This window comes from Homalodisca vitripennis, unplaced genomic scaffold (genome assembly GCF_021130785.1).
Source record: "Homalodisca vitripennis isolate AUS2020 unplaced genomic scaffold, UT_GWSS_2.1 ScUCBcl_558;HRSCAF=2841, whole genome shotgun sequence".
Lineage (NCBI taxonomy): Eukaryota > Metazoa > Arthropoda > Insecta > Hemiptera > Cicadellidae > Homalodisca > Homalodisca vitripennis.
Window position 1 is genome coordinate 111,020 of NW_025776680.1, and position 20,722 is coordinate 131,741.

Here is a 20,722-nt window from a genome sequence, read left to right on the forward strand (position 1 = left end):
TAAGGTTCAGTGATAGGAAGGGCTTGATAGGCGCTAATTCGCCTTTTTAATAAAGAATTTTCTCATTCCACATAATTTACTAGGAGCAAACATATAACGAAACATATAACTTATCGCAATTGTATCACACTTTTGTCAATTTACTGTATACGATTTAAGGTTCAGTGATAGGAAGGGCTTGATAGGCGCTAATTCGCCTTTTTAATAAAGAATTTTTTCATTCCACATAATTTACTAGGAGCAAACATATAACGAAATGGAACAAAGTATAATCTATTTTGATGTTGAGGTTTAGTCAGTGTCACGTTTACTTTTGCTATAATAAACACACTGTTATTTTCCAACCTGTAACTCGTAGTTTTTTAAGCGTTACTCGGAAAATAAACAGTTGTAGTTGATTAGAACAGTTCGTGCTTTTTGTTGTTGATTACGTTTTATTATTTTGCAAATTAATTACACAAAAAGAATACAGAAGTGTTACAACATAACACTAATCAAACATACTGCGTGTTTTCGATTTTTGTTGTATAACGAAATCCGAGTTTCTGATTTGTTTACTATTTCTATGTGTCAGGTTTTTATTTGAACTGCATTAATTAAATGTCAGATTTTGAATGTAAAACCACTTTAAAAAAATTAAAAACTGATGGCAAAGTATGGTTTGCTCTTTTTGACTTCATCTTTGTATATAATTCAAGTATTTTTAACTGAATGTATACCTAAAAGACCCAATATGATTAAGTAAAGGGTATAATTATAATAAACATAAAGACTCATTTTATTCTAGGATTAAATTACACTAAGCCTTTGTTAGCTAAACAAGATCTTATTTCTTTATTTTTAATTTGTTTTTAAATCTCGTCAGGAAGAATATAGCAGTGAACTGGAATATAAATTATTACTAAACGTGCTGAAATTCAGTTTAGAATCCAATGAGCCTTAAATACTGCTATTACACTATGCAGTAATTTAATCAATTTTACGTTGGATTCATTAATGAATAAATTGGTACTTCATAATTTTTTTCAAACCACTATTATAATATATATTTTAGCCTTTTTCCAATGATTATTTACCGTTGGGAGATTTTTAGTGTATTAATGTCAACATAGCTACTAGCAGGCAAACATGAATTGATTTTGTAAGTTTCGACAGCATTTAGATTGGAGCTTTAGTAACGTAACCTGAAAAAATGACATAACCAAGGAAAGACTGCAGAAGCAGGGATAGATCCAGACAAACTGATATTTTGGATAACATTTACGTCAATAATAATATAAGTAAACTGATCTAACAGTTAAGAAACAAATCATTGTAAAACTCTACTATATTATAGAAGCGTGTCGTTATTTTCCTTATCATATATAATGTTGTATGTTATTGTGGTTTATGTATCCCTTTTAATCTTTTTTAACAGATGTTTCATTAACGTTAACTTTTGTTAGTTCAGGTCAGATGTTTATATAACTGTTTGTTTACATTTTGGTAAAGCTGTCATTATACTTTGTAAGCATATGGAAAATATAAATATGCGTGAAGCAAAACGAAAGGTTTTCCCGGTGCAAAACAATCATCCGTAGCCCACCAAAAGAGGTAGTGACTTCAAAAAGCATAGTATGAATACCGGTAGCATAGGAATCTTAAGTGCCTTATCCAAGTACAGCGTTTTCGTCCTTTCAGTAGATGGATCGCCAATGCTAATCGTTTAGATAATAAACTATTATGTCTCTGCCAAATAATGTTAGAATCCAAGGATGCCCCAAGCAGATTCATCAAATCCTTTAAAAATAGCTTACATAAGTTACGGAAGATAAAATTTGATTTATCTTGATGAACAATTAAGTTATTTATTTGAAATATCATCATAACCTAACAATCAGACCCATATGGGTAAGCTTCTGATCCACAATCAGACCCATAAACTTTACATCTCACTTACAATTTCAGGCTTGAGACCAGATATGATAGAATTTGACTTTTTATTACTTAAAGAAAAATTACACGCTGGAAACCCAGATTCAATGTTACTTGTTATTATTAATGCATCATCACATGAAATGAATGCCTAGCAACTAAAAAAATAGTTGCTACTAATCATCAGCACACACGTAGATTTTGTAGATTTTAGTTATGTAATTTATGTGAATGGTAACCACTTTATTTGTAATGTTTTAATGATTTTGCATAATTATTGTGCCATTTTTAATATATTGTTTTAGATAGCCATATACTATTCATTGGTATTATCTATATAAAAGCATGTATCATCTCCTTTTGTTTTCTTCTTGTCTACATTATTTGAGTGATTACGCATGTATATGCATTAAATAGATTATTAAATGTCCGATATTATAGCAGTTAACCATCAGAAACAAATTAAATAATATTATTTTATGTATAGTATCAGCCAACGTGGTTTTCAGAATTACGTTTTGCTCACAAAGGCGTTGGAATCGTCTTTGATCTCTCTTGTCTTTGCTTTGTCAATTTCATTTCGTTTTCATTTTTCAATGTGATTTTGTTTTTCGAGGACTGAGGTTGTGGTTATGACATTGTGTTTGTGTGTGAATGACTTGTCTTGCCTGTATTAAAATTAATATTTAAAATCTTGGCAGTTGTTTAAAGAGGATTGATTCTCTATAAGTTTTAGCCGATAAATACTAATACATATTTCAACATGGTAAAAAGGAAGAACCAAGTTTTGATTGATTCAGACAGTAGTGACAGTGAAGGGAGCGGAAGCGATTTAGAAACGGTAAAGTATTTATTTGCTAGATTACTACGTAATTTAATGTATCAGGTCACCTTAAATCCAAGGTTAAGTTAGTATTATTGTATTAATTGAAATATGGGTACAGCTAAACTTTGTAAGTTCCTATTATTTCACAACATGCATTAGAACCGTCAATATGTAAGTGTGAGAAAATTGATTTATTTAACATTAACTTATCCACATGTAATCCTAAATAGGCTAGCTAAGTTAGATATATTTAATTTAGATTTTAATAAGTAATGATTTTTAACGTACTCTAAGCTATTTACAACTAGACAGCCTTTGATTTTGTTGAACATAAAATTAGTCTACAGTCTAACCTAGGCCTAATGATTAATTACAAAGAAACGTGGCTAAAGATTTAATGGTGGGAAAAGCTAAAATGGTAGTAGGGAGAAATGAGAAATAGTGAATCACCAACAGAATCAAATCATTGATATTCATGGCCTTCTAAAAATACTGAAAACAAAATTTCAGACCAAACTGCATAAACAATTTTTCAAATAACAATATAGTTTTGCTGGTTTAAAATCAATATATAATGATAAATAAAAAATACTGTGCGTAACTTATTTATAAAAATTTTAAAACAGAATAGCCTAATAACATATGCTTACTTTTTACTATTTTCAAGGATAAATGTGTCTGACTCCTTGTGAAACAAAGCCGATTCGATTGTGTTGGTGGCCGCTTATTATACTGTAGCCAAAACTATAATTACCTTTTTTTATCGTTTAACTAATAATACTTTCTTTCCATGAAATCCTGTTATAGTTTGAAGACTATTCAGACTACTAATTGCAAATTAATTTCCATATGCGGTCCATTTGCACTGTTTTGTTTTCATGATTCGTGAACGTGTAATTATTAACCAATCACGTTTTATCTCACACCAATGTAGAAGAAGAATCAATCTACATATTGATAACGGTTTTGTTGGTCTTTGCTTTTATGTTGCATTCTCTTTGTACATTGCAAAATGTTATTCTGCCCCGCACTAGTCTATCGGTGGACAGCTGATGACAACAACTGTAGCGCTTGTTACACGTTTGTTTCATCGTAGTTGATCAGTCGTTGCCACTTATTTTGTATAGGTTATGTTTGTTTTGTTTTATATTTCATTATTAAACTACTTAGTTAGATTCTGAATCATGACGATCAGATGAGTGGAAGTCCTTCAATTGTGACTGACGAACTTGTGAAAAAATCGAGATTGCGGTCCGTGACGATCGCAGATTGACGTTAGATGAACTTTCTGCGATGTTTCCGCAAATCTCCAGATCCCTGATATACGAAACAATCACAGAAACTCTCGGATATCGGAAATTGTCTGTGAGATGGGTCCCAAAACAGCTGACAGAACAGCACAAGTTGAATCGAGTCCAGAGCTACAGAGAGTTTTTGGAACGCTACGAACTTGAAGGCGATGATTTTCTCTACTGTATTGTTACTGGAGACGAAACTTTGGTTACCCACTATTCTATGAGACTAAGAGGCAGTCTAAACAGTTTTCACCTCATTATAAATTTCAACCAGAGCTTTTCCCTTCACAATGAGAGGAATGAATTTCGCACTTAGCGAGAGATACGATCAAAATTTTTGCAAGAGATGGTACTGCGTCAAGAATTTTCAACACACTAACCTCGAATTGGTCTCGTTTTGAAGGGGATGAGTCAAGCTACGCGGCAGTGTTGCCAACATGTAGAAAAAGTATTCCTTACAGCTGTGAGAGTACCAGTACACTTACTTTCTGGACGTACCTCTTAGAATAAAATATGGGTACGGATTTTTGGTACTTTGGGATTATACCGACCACACCCAGACATGAATCGTTATTTCACATTTCGTTTCTACTGATTACTAGATTAGCGTAGAACAATATTTCGTCAATATAAAACAGGAATTGTCTTATCGCAAACACCTCCCCATCCTCAGACAGAGGTCAAAGTCGAGCGTCTAGTAGATAACGTGATTGCAGAGTTTCGCCGCCCGTTCAGCTGGTGCATCGCTTTGTTGTACTTCCGTGTTTTACCTCTACATTTCTCCAAACACAAAAATTCAACAAAAACAAACATTTACCAAACTAAACTTTTTATTAAAAAAACACTCAAAACTTGTTTTTATTCTTGATCACATTCCGCCACCCAAAATGCGAGTGCCTCCGGCCATCAGCACGGGCTTCGACAGCACCTTCGGTGCTGCCCCGCGCTGATGTCGACGAAAGAAAAACATCCCTCGAGATAGTACCTATCAGTAAAATATCAAATTCTAGAGGGGCTAATCAGAAATATAAATTGAATTGTAATGGAAAGGCAATGATGTACCGTGCAAATCACGTGATGCCGCGCGGCCTGCCGTAATCAGGATTCTCGAGAAAGATAAGATAACAGCGACAACAATACCGATCACAATACCTGGAAATGCTTGTAAGTTTGTAATTTTGTAATTGAAGAGTTGTTTTTTTCGTTCTATCATGTTTGTTTCTATAAATTTCTATTTTTGTGTTCTTCATACTGGTGTGGTCGGTATAATCCCAAAGTACCGGATTTTTTTATAAACTACTATAAGTATAATTTTATGCATTTAAAGTGCAACAAACTATGTATTTCCGAAATAAGCATAAAATTTGGAGCAAAATGTATATCTCAGATTTCTTACTTGATACTATATAATGTTCAGGTCACGTTTGATGTCAATGAAAATGAAAGGTTTTAAAAATGAAAGGTGTGCTGAATGGTCTGGAAGTTTCACGATGTAAGGATTGATGGTGGTGCGAAAGTAAAAGATTACATCTCGCTTTGATGGATCCACATGTTTACTGGGTGACTCTGGGCATGGTATATTCGAATGTTTAAATAAGATGTTTTGATCAGATGAAGACATTTTCCAATTTTATAAAACTGTCTTTGAGATTTACTGGGGAAAACACCAAACATATAGTTTGGTGTGCTACACTCCATGTCTCCACAAAATATGTCAACAATTTTTTTGATAGGCAAGAAGAACTTGATGCTAAGGAGGATGATGGAGGCTTGCAAGAACGAAACAAAATCCAAGCAGCAGTACTCAGATTGATCAATCAGCAACATAAAAGACTGAAATTGTTAGTTTCTGAACCATCAGTAATTACATTATGTACAAATATGTAAAAGTGTTTGAAAAGGATTGTAAAATTAATAAGATATAATTGTTTGTCATGAAATTCATTACTATTTTACCCTCTGTTATGTATTTTAGTAAGCATTATTTAAAGTGTGTTATTGCATTAAGAATAGTAAAAAAGAAACATTTTGAATTCATACAGTACATAAAAAGAAATAGTCCTTCAGAAAATGTATTGAAACGCTACATTAAAAATTTTTTAGAATTTTAAGTTGCAGCTAAGTCTAGAAAACATAGAACTTGCTTATATTTTTCTCAACATATGCAGACGCTTTCCTAACTATAAATTGTCAACTAGGTTTAAACACTAATATAATTAGTTTATTCACTTGGTTCTGAAGTAAGAGCTAGGACTATGCATTGGATACTAACCACTTGTGAGTAGGTTTTATTCACTTCAACTATCATACTGATTACTAGAACATAAAAGCATATTTTGTGGGCAGTATTTAGTCAAATATCGACCTACTTTATTTACAAAAATTGCTATACATTTAATAAGTATCGACACAATATCAGCTATCAGGTTTGTTAACCCTTTAGCAAAGGATTCTTAATCCTCCTAGCTTAAATCTAAAATACTAATATTATAATAAAAAAAATAATAAAACTACAAAAATATGAGGACTACAGGAAAAACATTATTTTGGTCATAAACTTACCTAATCTATCTAGGGCTGCAGTATAAGCGACCACTACAATAGAATCATCGGTATTCATGACTATCTAAACCACCGAAACCAGAAAGTCAAGCCGAATTACATTATAGGTAGTTTAAAATTATAGTAGGCTATAGTTCAGCTGTTTTTATGTCTGAAAAAGTAATACTTTTATGATGAATAAAAAACTATCTAGGCTATGTGTATTTATAAAGTAACAAACAAAACAGTGTAACATTTAGTTACTTTTTACTATTTTTAAGGATTAACGTGCCTGACAGCTTGTGACACATCGTCATTGTACTTGCGGTTAACTCAAATATCATACAAATGAATTTACTTTGTTTAAATTAATTTGGAACATTATTGTTATTCAATACTTTTCAAAAATCTTGCAATAATAACTACAATTAGAATGTCTTTGTATTTGGTAGTTTAGGCATTTATAATTGATAATTTGGTACCCTGATTCGATTGTGGTGATGGCCGCTTGCTATAGTACTGTAGCCATAACTATTTCAATGTGGCACTATTAATTGTGTTCCACCCTACCCAAAAATCTACCACCACACTTAAGTTTAGGTCTTTCCTCACTTCAATTTCATTAGCATTGCTATCCAAATCAATTATTAAGCACTTTCCATTTTAAAAACCAATGAAAATCCTAAGTCGGTCTTATAAACTAAAGGGTGCACTATAACAACTAAGTGGCCACCAACATAATTGAATCTTTTTTTTTTTTTTTTTTTTTTTTTTTTTTTTTTTTGAGTGAGTGAGTAGGCTAGTGACACAGGCAAGAACAATGGTGATACAAAGGATACAAATGCAGTTATTATCAAAATGTATGTTTACATTGAATAAGGTTTTAAATGGTTGCAAGATAATGAATGATAATTCAAGATTTGTTGGCCCCTGCACTTTTGCTAAAAAAAAAAAACCTTGATGTAGTACATAAATTCAAACTCTGATTACTTGAGCGTAAAGGTTATCTTTAACTTTGGGACTACTAGTAACATGTTTACGATAACCTAATTTAAACCTACTTATCGCATAATAACAAGTAGTAGGTGAAGACAGAGAAGCTTCCTTCACACCGGATACCGCTTTCTTTTAAGAGGCAGAAAACGAGAACTGATCATTTTAATGACATGTAATTTTCACAACAAGTCAAATAAAGTTTCTGCTCTCTAATAATGTAGCCTTTATAGGCCACCATATAATACCAAATGACTGACAAGCAAAGTAAAGAATTGGATGTAAAAAGAAAAAGTAATGGTATTAAGACAGAATGGACTAAATCTTTATTGACTGTCCATTTGCTATGTGGAAATTGTTGTCCTGAGGATATATCTCATGAATTCAGTAATAAGTCTTTCAGTACTTGCCAAAACACATTATATAGGTATCTTCATGTATTGATATTTGAAGAACATCATGACTATATATTAAGTGTAGGAAAGAATAAGAATCAATAGTTCGTGTTCTTTGTGTCTGTAGTCCCTTGAAAAGTTTAATTTAAAGAGTTTTGGTAGGTTATATTTTGGCAGGGAACTTACAAGTGGACTTGAGGCAAGCGAGCTCTATTAATGAATAAAGTTTGACATCTGTAAATGGTGCTGATGATGAGGGTACAAGGAGAACACAGAGTGACACAACCCCTTCATGCAACACATCCTGCAGACAGGATTGGCAACCAGGGATAAAATTTATTGGGTGATAACAATCAAATGCACACATTTTAGATGTTTGTGGAGTAGGTCAACTTATAATCTCACTTCAGGAAAAAATGCCTGAGATTTTTCTTGTGTATAAGCATCTGTAGAAATAATAAACCAATATTTATTATTGAAGAGTAACAAATCAAATAAACCCTTTGGGTGCTACATGGTCCCTTACGTTGACGGTGAAAAATTGATATCATGATGCACATCTATAATTTAGATATTTCGATAATTTTTAGTCTTATTCCAGTCATTAATTGAATTTGACGGGTTTAAAACTATTTTATATATAAGAATATTTTAATTGTATTTCTCTCTCTTCAGTTTGTAAATTGACTAAATATTATTTCTTTGGCAACTGATGTGCTGATCGAACATACATGGGTCATGTGTGCCAATAATTCCATAAAGTACGGACACATATGTTTTGGATAATTACACTGATTAGTGTGGTCCCAATTAATGTGGATAATTGGGAGTTCTACTGTGTTTACAACAGTGGGCTCACATGGTTATCTTTTGGTTAGTGTATAATAAAGTCTTTCAGAGATGTATCTTATTCAAGTATGGCAAAAGTGCACCTTGCTCTGACATCACCTTTTGGTAATTACTGCAGTAAAAATAGGATTTTTTCTCCCTGGAAATCTTTGATAAAATTCCATTAATAAGTACTGATTATTTCATTATTCTAACTAGAATCTGAAAGTTCATTGCCCACAATCAAATAATGCCGACCTTTGATAATGGAGCAGCTACTATAAACCATCAGACTAATTTAATATAATTTTTGCCAAGTTGTAAGGGTTTTACTTTTTGCATAGCTTCATTAAAATAAGGGTCCTGCTAGATAAAGTAAGAAAATAATCAAGAATGGAGTTTACCATCAGCAAAGCCCTATTAAACAACATTATTGATTGCTAATTAATTTTTTTTTTTTTCAGGAACTTCTGTCTTTAGCAAAGAAGAAAAAAGTGAAGAATAGTGATGATGCTGAATCTCCAGTAGAAACTACAACCCCAAAAGCGACAGCAGCTTATTCTGATTCTGACACTTCTTCGGGCTCAGATGATGATTGGGATGCTAAGGGAAGCAAGAATTCAAGCAAAAAGAAAAAGAAAACAAAGACTGCTCCTAAAAGGACAGTTTCAAAGTCATCGTCTGATGAAGAATCAGGTGATGAAGAACCCGAAAAGATGAACAAGAGTTCCGAGCCGGAAGAAGGTAAACTAATAATATGGTGTCATTATTTTTATAATTTGAGATTTTTGAGATCATTGGTTTTTATACAGTAACTTTTTAAATATTACGGTATTCATTGTATAATATAGTCTTGGAGGGTTACAGTATTCTTTATTTATTGCTTAGGTGAAGTTTCTGACTCTGAAGGAAGTGACTCCGATTCGTCAGATATGAGTCAAGAGGAGTTCAACGATGGATATGATGAAAATTTAATGGGTGATGAAGAAGATCAACAAAGGTTAGCCCAGATGACAGAGAAAGAACGAGAACAAGAAATATTCAAACGTATAGAACAGCGTGAAGTTATGAAAACAAGGTAAGTTCAGAAAACTTCTGTTAAGTGTAATTGAAACTATTTTAACAAATTGGTTTGATAAAAATTATATTATAAATAAATCTTAAAGATTTTATTTTTACAGATTTATAGACTACTTCTTAGACTTTTCTGTAATTATTGTTTTAGTAACATACATAAACAGTTAAACTAAAGATTTCTAAAATCATATATAAAAATTGTTCTCATTCTGATTTTAGAACTGTTGTTTTTTTTCAGGTTTGAAATCGAGAAAAAGCTACGGTTAGCTAAGAAACAAGAGATGAAGAAGAAGAAGGGTGGTCATACAGTAAAGAAAAGGGAGGAAATCATGGACCATAAAGAAAGAAGCAAGGAGAGAAAAAAGACTGTTGAAGAAAATAGAGGAAAAGTTGATAAAAAATTTGTTGCTATGAATTTGTTGAAGGCTCGGCGAGAAGAAAGAAGAGAGCGAGGTAAGATTATAGACTTTTAAAACTAAAATTTATAATAGAAACTGAGATAACTATACATTCATAAATAGATATATAAAACATTTCTTAAATAATACAAAAAGAATTAGATTTTCAGGGTTGTTGTATCACATGTGACGTAACTGAACTATAAATGTCCTGGAACAGTATTAATTTATACTCCAGGTCACTTATAATGTTTAAAATAAATTTATTAAATTTTCATACTACCATGTAGAAACTTTATACAAAGAAATCTTCTTCAATACTAGAAAACCTATCAAAATTCAAAACAATATTGAAATGTTAAGCCTCATTTATGTTACTAAGTTGATGAATTTCTGGATCAACAGTAATGTTGGAAATCCATGCTTTACTCTCTGTAGATAATGGTTTTCACCGGTGATTGTACTGTACGGTTGAAAAATAAAAACTTATGAACTGAAATAAGATAAGATAACTTTCTTTCAAAGTACAATAAAAAGGACCCATAATTGAAAATTAAGAAACAAACCGTTATCATATCCATGCTCCCTATTCTTCCTCTTCTGAATATTGTTAATTGGTTTATAAGCAAACACTGGTATTTGCTTATGTTGAAAGCACAAAACATATATTTTATTTGTTTAATATTCATATTACATGCAAAACTCAAATACTGTAACGCCATAGAGTCGTAAATATGTTTTTAGAGGAGAAAGAGAAGCAACAGAAGATCGAGTTGGAGAAGAAAAAAGAGGACGAAGAGAAAGTAGAGGTAGAGGGTGAAGAGGAAGATGGGGAGGATGCGTCCGGGAGCAAGACCAAACTAAAGGCATCGGATATCTACAGCGATGATAGTGGCAGTGGTTCGGACAGTGAAGCGAGAGAGCGTCCCAATAAGGCGAGAGCGAGGAGTAGTTCAAGCTCTGCACACAGCTCCTCGGATTCTGAGTCGGGCTCTGACAATAGGTATGTTTCTACTGATACTGTTCTGCTTAATCGCACAAATTAAAAAGATTAATAATGATAACTGAAAATGTATGCATGCCGTGTTTATATAATACTGTAGAAGTCACATACAAAAAATATACATGTTTAAATGATTGATTTTACTGTTCTAAACATAAGAAACCCTAAGGTAAAACTTTTTGAAATTATGGTATGGGATTAAGAAAATGTCATATAAATGTTTTTCTCATTTAGTAACAACAATGTATCTAAAATAAGAATATTTTCATCAACCGTTTTCTCTTGTTTTTCTGTCGAATTTAAACGATTCATTGCAAAATAATAATGTACTACTCGAAAAGTGGAATTAACAAAAGATGTCTGCCTTCCTTCCTTGCAAATACTTCAAAATGACCATTGATTTATCGTGTTAGATTTTGCAACTCTTGCATAAAAATTAGACAAAACAAGCAGTGTAGATGGCTGTTGACGTGGAATGTTTCATATATTAATGTATGGGAACTTATTAATAATTCTTGTAGGTTTCTAAAAAGAGAACAGTGTAGGCCTACTTTTGAAAATTACTTGGTAACTAGTAAATAGTCCATTGAAAGAACATTCCTTATACTGTAGACCTAACCTTCTCAAATTATCTTGTTTATAATTTATTTATAAATATTAGGAGAAAAAACTAGAAGAATAATAAGAGTTATTTATTAGCAATTTACAAAATTATACATTTTTTATAACGACTCAGTATGGTATTAGCAAATTATGTTGGTATTGTTAAGACTGTTTGTTGATCACCTGAGCAATAAAGTCTATCATTCCAGGGGCTGGAAAATTGTATTCATGTCTTTCCGCACAATATCTCAAAAATTAAATGGCCTATAGACTTGAAATTGTGCATGAGGCTTCATTTTTATGTTCAGTGATGATGCGTGCCACTTACAAGGGATCTGGCTAAGCGTTACAATCTTCTTACATTGGTCTTATGGGCAACCATGATGGCAATGAGTAATAACTGAAATAAATAAATTTAAAAGCAAACCAAGTGCATTCATAAGAGGTTTTAGCATGTAATATATTAACACAAAAAGTTTAACTATCCCAGTACATACAACTTCATTCTACGGTGACTTGGCGTGTAGCCATTTATTATTTAAACACTGATATGACACCCAATTTAATGAACAAAAATGTGAATGTGTCATATGGTAAGATGTCTTGAGATTTCATCTTTGGACTTCTAATTCTCCATGAAACCTAATTGAGTTATATGATAGTGTATGTTTGACCAGAGAATTTTGCTTAGCGTTGTTGAAGCCTATTGCTCATTAGGCTGGCCTAATTTCTCTTTGGTTTGCTGGGAGATGTACAAAAGTCGTTATATCTGGCAATAATAAAATGATCGACCAGATGTAACTGCCGTATGTTAGGGTTTAACATTTTTTAATTAAACCCCAACGAAGCCTATTACGCAACACATGATGTGGTGTACTCCAGAAATGTCATAAGAAGTATAACTTTTTGTAATATGCAACTTTTAATATTAGTTGCATATGTTTTTTATCCTCCAAGGTATACAATTTTAAGTGAATAATTATAATGCAATTTTTTGTTTAATATCTTTAACCCATTGCGGGCGAAAGACACGCACAAGACGTCCGACCGGTTACTCTCAGTTACGTTTGGTACTGTATTGTCTTCGCAGTATTAGCCTACAATTAATATTAGCTGGAATGGTTCAGCTGTTACTAGTATGATTTTCACTTTTAGTTCTGTCCATAATAAATGGCAGTTGGTCCCATTTGTTGTTTACAATGGGCGATAAATCTATGTTCTTCAGAACTTGAAAGATTGTTATTAGAAAGTTGCAGTGACGGAGAATATGATGACAATGATGAGTTGTTTGACGATGAATTAGTTTGAGTTTGTCTGTGATTAGTAGTGTGTAATCCCAAGATGTACAAAGCCTTCAAAATTTATTTTATTATTGTAGTTCAATCCTTATCTATATAAATAAATTCATATAGTTTTAGATAAAAGTATATAATGTGTTAAAATAATGCAGTTAGAATTACCATAAGTTTTTTTCATCGCCCGCAGTGGGTAAAGGAATTCGTCTAGTTTTTGTATCAAAGTCCACCCAGTTATGAAGTTTATCTTATACTCTCTTATATAACTCCCACACTGTGTAAATATTATAATTTTTTCCTAATGCAAATTTTAAAATAAAACAAGTTTTATTTGTATAAGGAATTCGTTTAGTTTTTGTATCAAAGTCCACCCAGTTATGAAGTTTATCTTATACTCTCTTATATAACTCCCACACTGTGTAAATATTATAATTTTTTCCTAATGCAAATTTTAAAATAAAACAAGTTTTATTTGTATAAGGAATTCGTTTAGTTTTTGTATCAAAGTCCATCCAGTTATGAAGTTTATCTTATACTCTCTTATATAACTCCCACACTGTGTAAATATTATAATTTTTTTCCTAATGCAAATTTTAAAATAAAACAAGTTTTATTTGTATAAGGAATTCGTTTAGTTTTTGTATCAAAGTCCACCCAGTTATGAAGTTTATCTTATACTCTCTTATATAACTCCCACACTGTGTAAATATTATAATTTTTTCCTAATGCAAATTTTAAAATAAAAACAAGTTTTATTTGTATAAGGAATTCGTTTAGTTTTTGTATCAAAGTCCATCCAGTTATGAAGTTTATCTTATACTCTCTTATATAACTCCCACACTGTGTAAATATTATAATTTTTTCCTAATGCAAATTTTAAAATAAAACAAGTTTTATTTGTATAAGGAATTCGTTTAGTTTTTGTATCAAAGTCCACCCAGTTATGAAGTTTATCTTATACTCTCTTATATAACTCCCACACTGTGTAAATATTATAATTTTTTCCTAATGCAAATTTTAAAATAAAACAAGTTTTATTTGTATAAGGAATTCGTTTAGTTTTTGTATCAAAGTCCACCCAGTTATGAAGTTTATCTTATACTCTCTTATATAACTCCCACACTGTGTAAATATTATAATTTTTTCCTAATGCAAAATTTTTAAAATAAAACAAGTTTTATTTGTATAAGGAATTCGTTTAGTTTTTGTATCAAAGTCCACCCAGTTATGAAGTTTATCTTATACTCTCTTATATAACTCCCACACTGTGTAAATATTATAATTTTTTCCTAATGCAAATTTTAAAATAAAACAAGTTTTATTTGTATAAGGAATTCGTTTAGTTTTTGTATCAAAGTCCACCCAGTTATGAAGTTTATCTTATACTCTCTTATATAACTCCCACACTGTGTAAATATTATAATTTTTTCCTAATGCAAATTTTAAAATAAAACAAGTTTTATTTGTATAAGGAATTCGTTTAGTTTTTGTATCAAAGTCCACCCAGTTATGAAGTTTATCTTATACTCTCTTATATAACTCCCACACTGTGTAAATATTATAATTTTTTCCTAATGCAAATTTTAAAATAAAACAAGTTTTATTTGTATAAGGAATTCGTTTAGTTTTTGTATCAAAGTCCACCCAGTTATGAAGTTTATCTTATACTCTCTTATATAACTCCCACACTGTGTAAATATTATAATTTTTTCCTAATGCAAATTTTAAAATAAAACAAGTTTTATTTGTATAAGGAATTCGTTTAGTTTTTGTATCAAAGTCCACCCAGTTATGAAGTTTATCTTATACTCTCTTATATAACTCCCACACTGTGTAAATATTATAATTTTTTCTAATGCAAATTTTAAAATAAAACAAGTTTTATTTGTATAAGGAATTCGTTTAGTTTTTGTATCAAAGTCCACCCAGTTATGAAGTTTATCTTATACTCTCTTATATAACTCCCACACTGTGTAAATATTATAATTTTTTCCTAATGCAAATTTTAAAATAAAACAAGTTTTATTTGTATAAGGAATTCGTTTAGTTTTTGTATCAAAGTCCACCCAGTTATGAAGTTTATCTTATACTCTCTTATATAACTCCCACACTGTGTAAATATTATAATTTTTTCCTAATGCAAATTTTAAAATAAAACAAGTTTTATTTGTATAAGGAATTCGTTTAGTTTTTGTATCAAAGTCCACCCAGTTATGAAGTTTATCTTATACTCTCTTATATAACTCCCACACTGTGTAAATATTATAATTTTTTCCTAATGCAAATTTTAAAATAAAACAAGTTTTATTTGTATAAGGAATTCGTTTAGTTTTTGTATCAAAGTCCACCCAGTTATGAAGTTTATCTTATACTCTCTTATATAACTCCCACACTGTGTAAATATTATAATTTTTTCCTAATGCAAATTTTAAAATAAAACAAGTTTTATTTGTATAAGGAATTCGTTTAGTTTTTGTATCAAAGTCCACCCAGTTATGAAGTTTATCTTATACTCTCTTATATAACTCCCACACTGTGTAAATATTATAATTTTTTCTAATGCAAATTTTAAAATAAAACAAGTTTTATTTGTATAAGGAATTCGTTTAGTTTTTGTATCAAAGTCCACCCAGTTATGAAGTTTATCTTATACTCTCTTATATAACTCCCACACTGTGTAAATATTATAATTTTTTCCTAATGCAAATTTTAAAATAAAACAAGTTTTATTTGTATAAGGAATTCGTTTAGTTTTTGTATCAAAGTCCACCCAGTTATGAAGTTTATCTTATACTCTCTTATATAACTCCCACACTGTGTAAATATTATAATTTTTTCCTAATGCAAATTTTAAAATAAAACAAGTTTTATTTGTATAAGGAAATTCGTTTAGTTTTTGTATCAAAGTCCACCCAGTTATGAAGTTTATCTTATACTCTCTTATATAACTCCCACACTGTGTAAATATTATAATTTTTTCCTAATGCAAATTTTAAAATAAAACAAGTTTTATTTGTATAAGGAATTCGTTTAGTTTTTGTATCAAAGTCCACCCAGTTATGAAGTTTATCTTATACTCTCTTATATAACTCCCACACTGTGTAAATATTATAATTTTTTCCTAATGCAAATTTTTAAAATAAAACAAGTTTTATTTGTATAAGGAATTCGTTTAGTTTTTTGTATCAAAGTCCCACCCAGTTATGAAGTTTATCTTATACTCTCTTATATAACTCCCACACTGTGTAAATATTATAATTTTTTCCTAATGCAAATTTTAAAATAAAACAAGTTTTATTTGTATAAGGAATTCGTTTAGTTTTTGTATCAAAGTCCATCAGTTATGAAGTTTATCTTATACTCTCTTATATAACTCCCACACTGTGTAAATATTATAATTTTTTCCTAATGCAAATTTTAAAATAAAACAAGTTTTATTTGTATAAGGAATTCGTTTAGTTTTTGTATCAAAGTCCACCCAGTTATGAAGTTTATCTTATACTCTCTTATATAACTCCCACACTGTGTAAATATTATAATTTTTTCCTAATGCAAATTTTAAAATAAAACAAGTTTTATTTGTATAAGGAATTCGTTTAGTTTTTGTATCAAAGTCCACCCAGTTATGAAGTTTATCTTATACTCTCTTATATAACTCCCACACTGTGTAAATATTATAATTTTTTCCTAATGCAAATTTTAAAATAAAACAAGTTTTATTTGTATAAGGAATTCGTTTAGTTTTTGTATCAAAGTCCACCCAGTTATGAAGTTTATCTTATACTCTCTTATATAACTCCCACACTGTGTAAATATTATAATTTTTTCCTAATGCAAATTTTAAAATAAAACAAGTTTTATTTGTATAAGGAATTCGTTTAGTTTTTGTATCAAAGTCCACCCAGTTATGAAGTTTATCTTATACTCTCTTATATAACTCCCACACTGTGTAAATATTATAATTTTTTCCTAATGCAAATTTTAAAATAAAACAAGTTTTATTTGTATAAGGAATTCGTTTAGTTTTTGTATCAAAGTCCACCCAGTTATGAAGTTTATCTTATACTCTCTTATATAACTCCCACACTGTGTAAATATTATAATTTTTTCCTAATGCAAATTTTAAAATAAAACAAGTTTTATTTGTATAAGGAATTCGTTTAGTTTTTTGTATCAAAGTCCACCCAGTTATGAAGTTTATCTTATACTCTCTTATATAACTCCCACACTGTGTAAATATTATAATTTTTTCCTAATGCAAATTTTAAAATAAAACAAGTTTTATTTGTATAAGGAATTCGTTTAGTTTTTGTATCAAAGTCCACCCAGTTATGAAGTTTATCTTATACTCTCTTATATAACTCCCACACTGTGTAAATATTATAATTTTTTTCCTAATGCAAATTTTAAAATAAAAACAAGTTTTATTTGTATAAGGAATTCGTTTAGTTTTTGTATCAAAGTCCACCCAGTTATGAAGTTTATCTTATACTCTCTTATATAACTCCCACACTGTGTAAATATTATAATTTTTTCCTAATGCAAAATTTTAAAATAAAACAAGTTTTATTTGTATAAGGAATTCGTTTAGTTTTTGTATCAAAGTCCACCCAGTTATGAAGTTTATCTTATACTCTCTTATATAACTCCCACACTGTGTAAATATTATAATTTTTTCCTAATGCAAATTTTAAAATAAAACAAGTTTTATTTGTATAAGGAATTCGTTTAGTTTTTGTATCAAAGTCCACCCAGTTATGAAGTTTATCTTATACTCTCTTATATAACTCCCACACTGTTGTAAACATAACTTTTTCCTAATGCAAATTAAAAAAAAAAACAAGTTTTATTTGTATTTACTACAGTTATAATTGTTTTCAAAGAAAATTTAAAGATAGTTTTATACAAGTATTTTTATTTATTATTGTAAAAGTGGCCTGCTGTGTAAGGCTTTTAAAGCATTAAAAAATTAAATTTTCGAGCAATCCTTTTTTGTAGATATTTGTTTAGCCAAAGGTTATATACTAAATAAAAAATATACAAATCAAGAACATTGTGAATAGTGTAATGTCATTTAGTTATTATTTAGATTCAGGTTATAAAACAAACATATGGTTAGCAATAATTGACCTCTAATTAAAAATGTGTAATATGTAGGTTAAAAATTATAATTCAATGATATTTAGAACTAAAAACTGTGTATTGAAGCTATAGATTAGTAATTTGCTCATTGTGATTATTTGTAAGAAATGTAGAATTATCATACACAAACACTTTAATCAGGTTGAGTATAAGGTCTTTGATAATGTCAGTTTTAATGATAAATGGCCCCATATAGTGCGGTATACTGGTAAGTTGTAATCATTTGCAAGAATGAAGCAATTTTTCTCAACATTCTTGAAATAATATTGCCTTTAAATTAAATATATACATATTAAAAGTTCAACAATCTTCTTTTGTGTTTGATAATCACCATTTAGATGGTTTAGTTTAACAAATGTCACTAAATAATCAGTAGTGTAATATAAAATTGTTGTATTACCTTTTAGTAGTTGTTTTGTGAATAAGACGATTTAACGATAACGACGATAACTTATAAATGATGTCTTCATTGAAATATGGTTTTATCATCTCTTTTTTTTAATTTGAAATGACTACATATTGCCAATTCAAAGCTATAATGTAAAATCCTGAACAAAAACACACTATTATTTTATTGGAATGTTTATATTTTGCTAGAATTCTAATGTCCAACAAAGTTTGAAGAATGTTATAATTCAACTATGTAACTGATTTATTAAATATTTTAATTAGCATAATAATATTATGATGTCATTAAAATTATTCTTGATCAAATTTTTATAAAATACCATCTGTTTGGCTGAAGTAGAATTAAAGAATACGTAATAATTCACTTTGGAATGAACAGAATGGTTAAAGTAGATTTCATAGAATTTGGATTGTAGCTGCTGTAGTGTATCAACTTGTTAAAATATTGGTCCAATTGGCAGAGAGGAAGCTCAAAATATGGAAACCTACTTGGGTCTGATTATATTTTTATCCTGCAAATACAACTACTTTTGCTAACTACTGAACTAAAAACAGTTCAAACTTATGGCTTAAATTATGTATTACGTGGTTCGTTTAAAAGCAAAGAATAATTAACCAATCGATAAAGCTTCAACCTTTAAGCTAATAAGCTTTTTAAGTTATTTGAAAATTTCATTTAAATCTCAATTATTTAATGAGCTGAATGTCAAATACAGCCATTTATATCTGAGTAAAAGTGACTTACATGGTTACGCAAATGCCGAGTGATGACGCAGAACACAACCGGCCATTATGCGTGGTCCGGTGATCTGAGAAGACCTCCTGAGACTAAATCCGAACAGAACAAGAAATAAGTTTTGGCCACATTAGAGGCCTCCTGATCGTAAAGATTAATGATTCTAGATTGTTGTCATTTAAAGTTTAGAAAAGGAACGGTTGTATATAATAGTTTATTGTGCATTGTAGCGCTAAACATAAATAAGTGTTTTAGGGTCCTTAGGTAATTTATAATAATGTTTTTCAAACGTGTATATTGATATAATGTTATGGTTTCACAAAAATTATGTGAAGTAGAAGCTCCAATCTAGGTATTTTTGTATCTTCGAAAATTTAATTGATCAAGAAATAAAACTAGTTGGTTTTTAACAAGACCCAACAATACCTTCTTATTGAACTAAAAGATGTGAAAAATTACTCCACTTGAAATTTTATTAAAACTGCTTTAAAAAAAGGGGTAACGTTTTCCTTATAATCTATAATTAAATGTATTTAAAAAAAACACAACAGTAGTTGCTTAAAACTAGGAATGAATTTAGAAAATTTAATTCAGTATAGAAATAAATTAATTACAATTGATTTAAAGAATTAAAATTAAGTAGTTCATAAAATTATTGAAGTTTTTATTTGAACAGTTTTAGAATAAGAGTGAAACTTTTTTTCTGTGGTGAAGAAGAAAGAAAATATTAAAACAGTGTTCTTTGTTGAATTTACAACTTAAGCAAAATTAAAGATTCTCTGTGAATGTTGGAAAATAGTTATTTAATTTCATTTTTATAATTAAAAATAATTATAATTAAAAAATTATACGTTTAGCATAGTATGATAAATAAATGTAATTTGGGCTAATTCTTAGTATTTTCTCTGACACAGGTCTATTGCAAGTTCCAAAGTGAAGGTGAAAAAAAGTGCAATTTTATATCATCAAAAGAGGAGCTAAACAGAATTAGGCTGTCAAAGGCATAAGATGGAAAGGTAAGTTCATAATTTATTTGTCTGCATGTGTGTGCATAATTTTTTTGTGGTTGAATTATTTAGATCATTTACTTAACCTATTAAATGTATTAGTAGTTTAGGTTTTAAATTATAGAAAGTTAATAATTCACTTTTACTCAGGCCAAGTTGTACCTTCAAATACCAGCCATATAAATCATTTTTATATTGTTAAATGTCTTTGAATTCAGTAGTGATTTCAATCCACAACTGTATAAGAAAGAAGGGAATTAC

The 20,722-nt window shown here is 29.8% G+C and overlaps 1 protein-coding gene across 1 annotated transcript; it reads left to right on the forward strand.

Annotated features, from left to right (window-relative positions):
• Positions 1 to 2,503: 2,503 nt before the first annotated feature.
• LOC124370830 (RNA polymerase-associated protein RTF1 homolog) lies at positions 2,504 to 20,470 on the forward strand. The gene is made up of 6 exons (XM_046829130.1): positions 2,504 to 2,755; positions 9,257 to 9,536; positions 9,681 to 9,870; positions 10,108 to 10,322; positions 11,012 to 11,270; positions 20,369 to 20,470. The coding sequence occupies exons 1-6, from the start codon at positions 2,678 to 2,680 to the stop codon at positions 20,433 to 20,435; spliced, it is 1,089 nt and encodes a 362-aa protein (XP_046685086.1). The 5' UTR covers positions 2,504 to 2,677; the 3' UTR covers positions 20,436 to 20,470.
• The last annotated feature ends 252 nt before the right edge of the window (positions 20,471 to 20,722 follow it).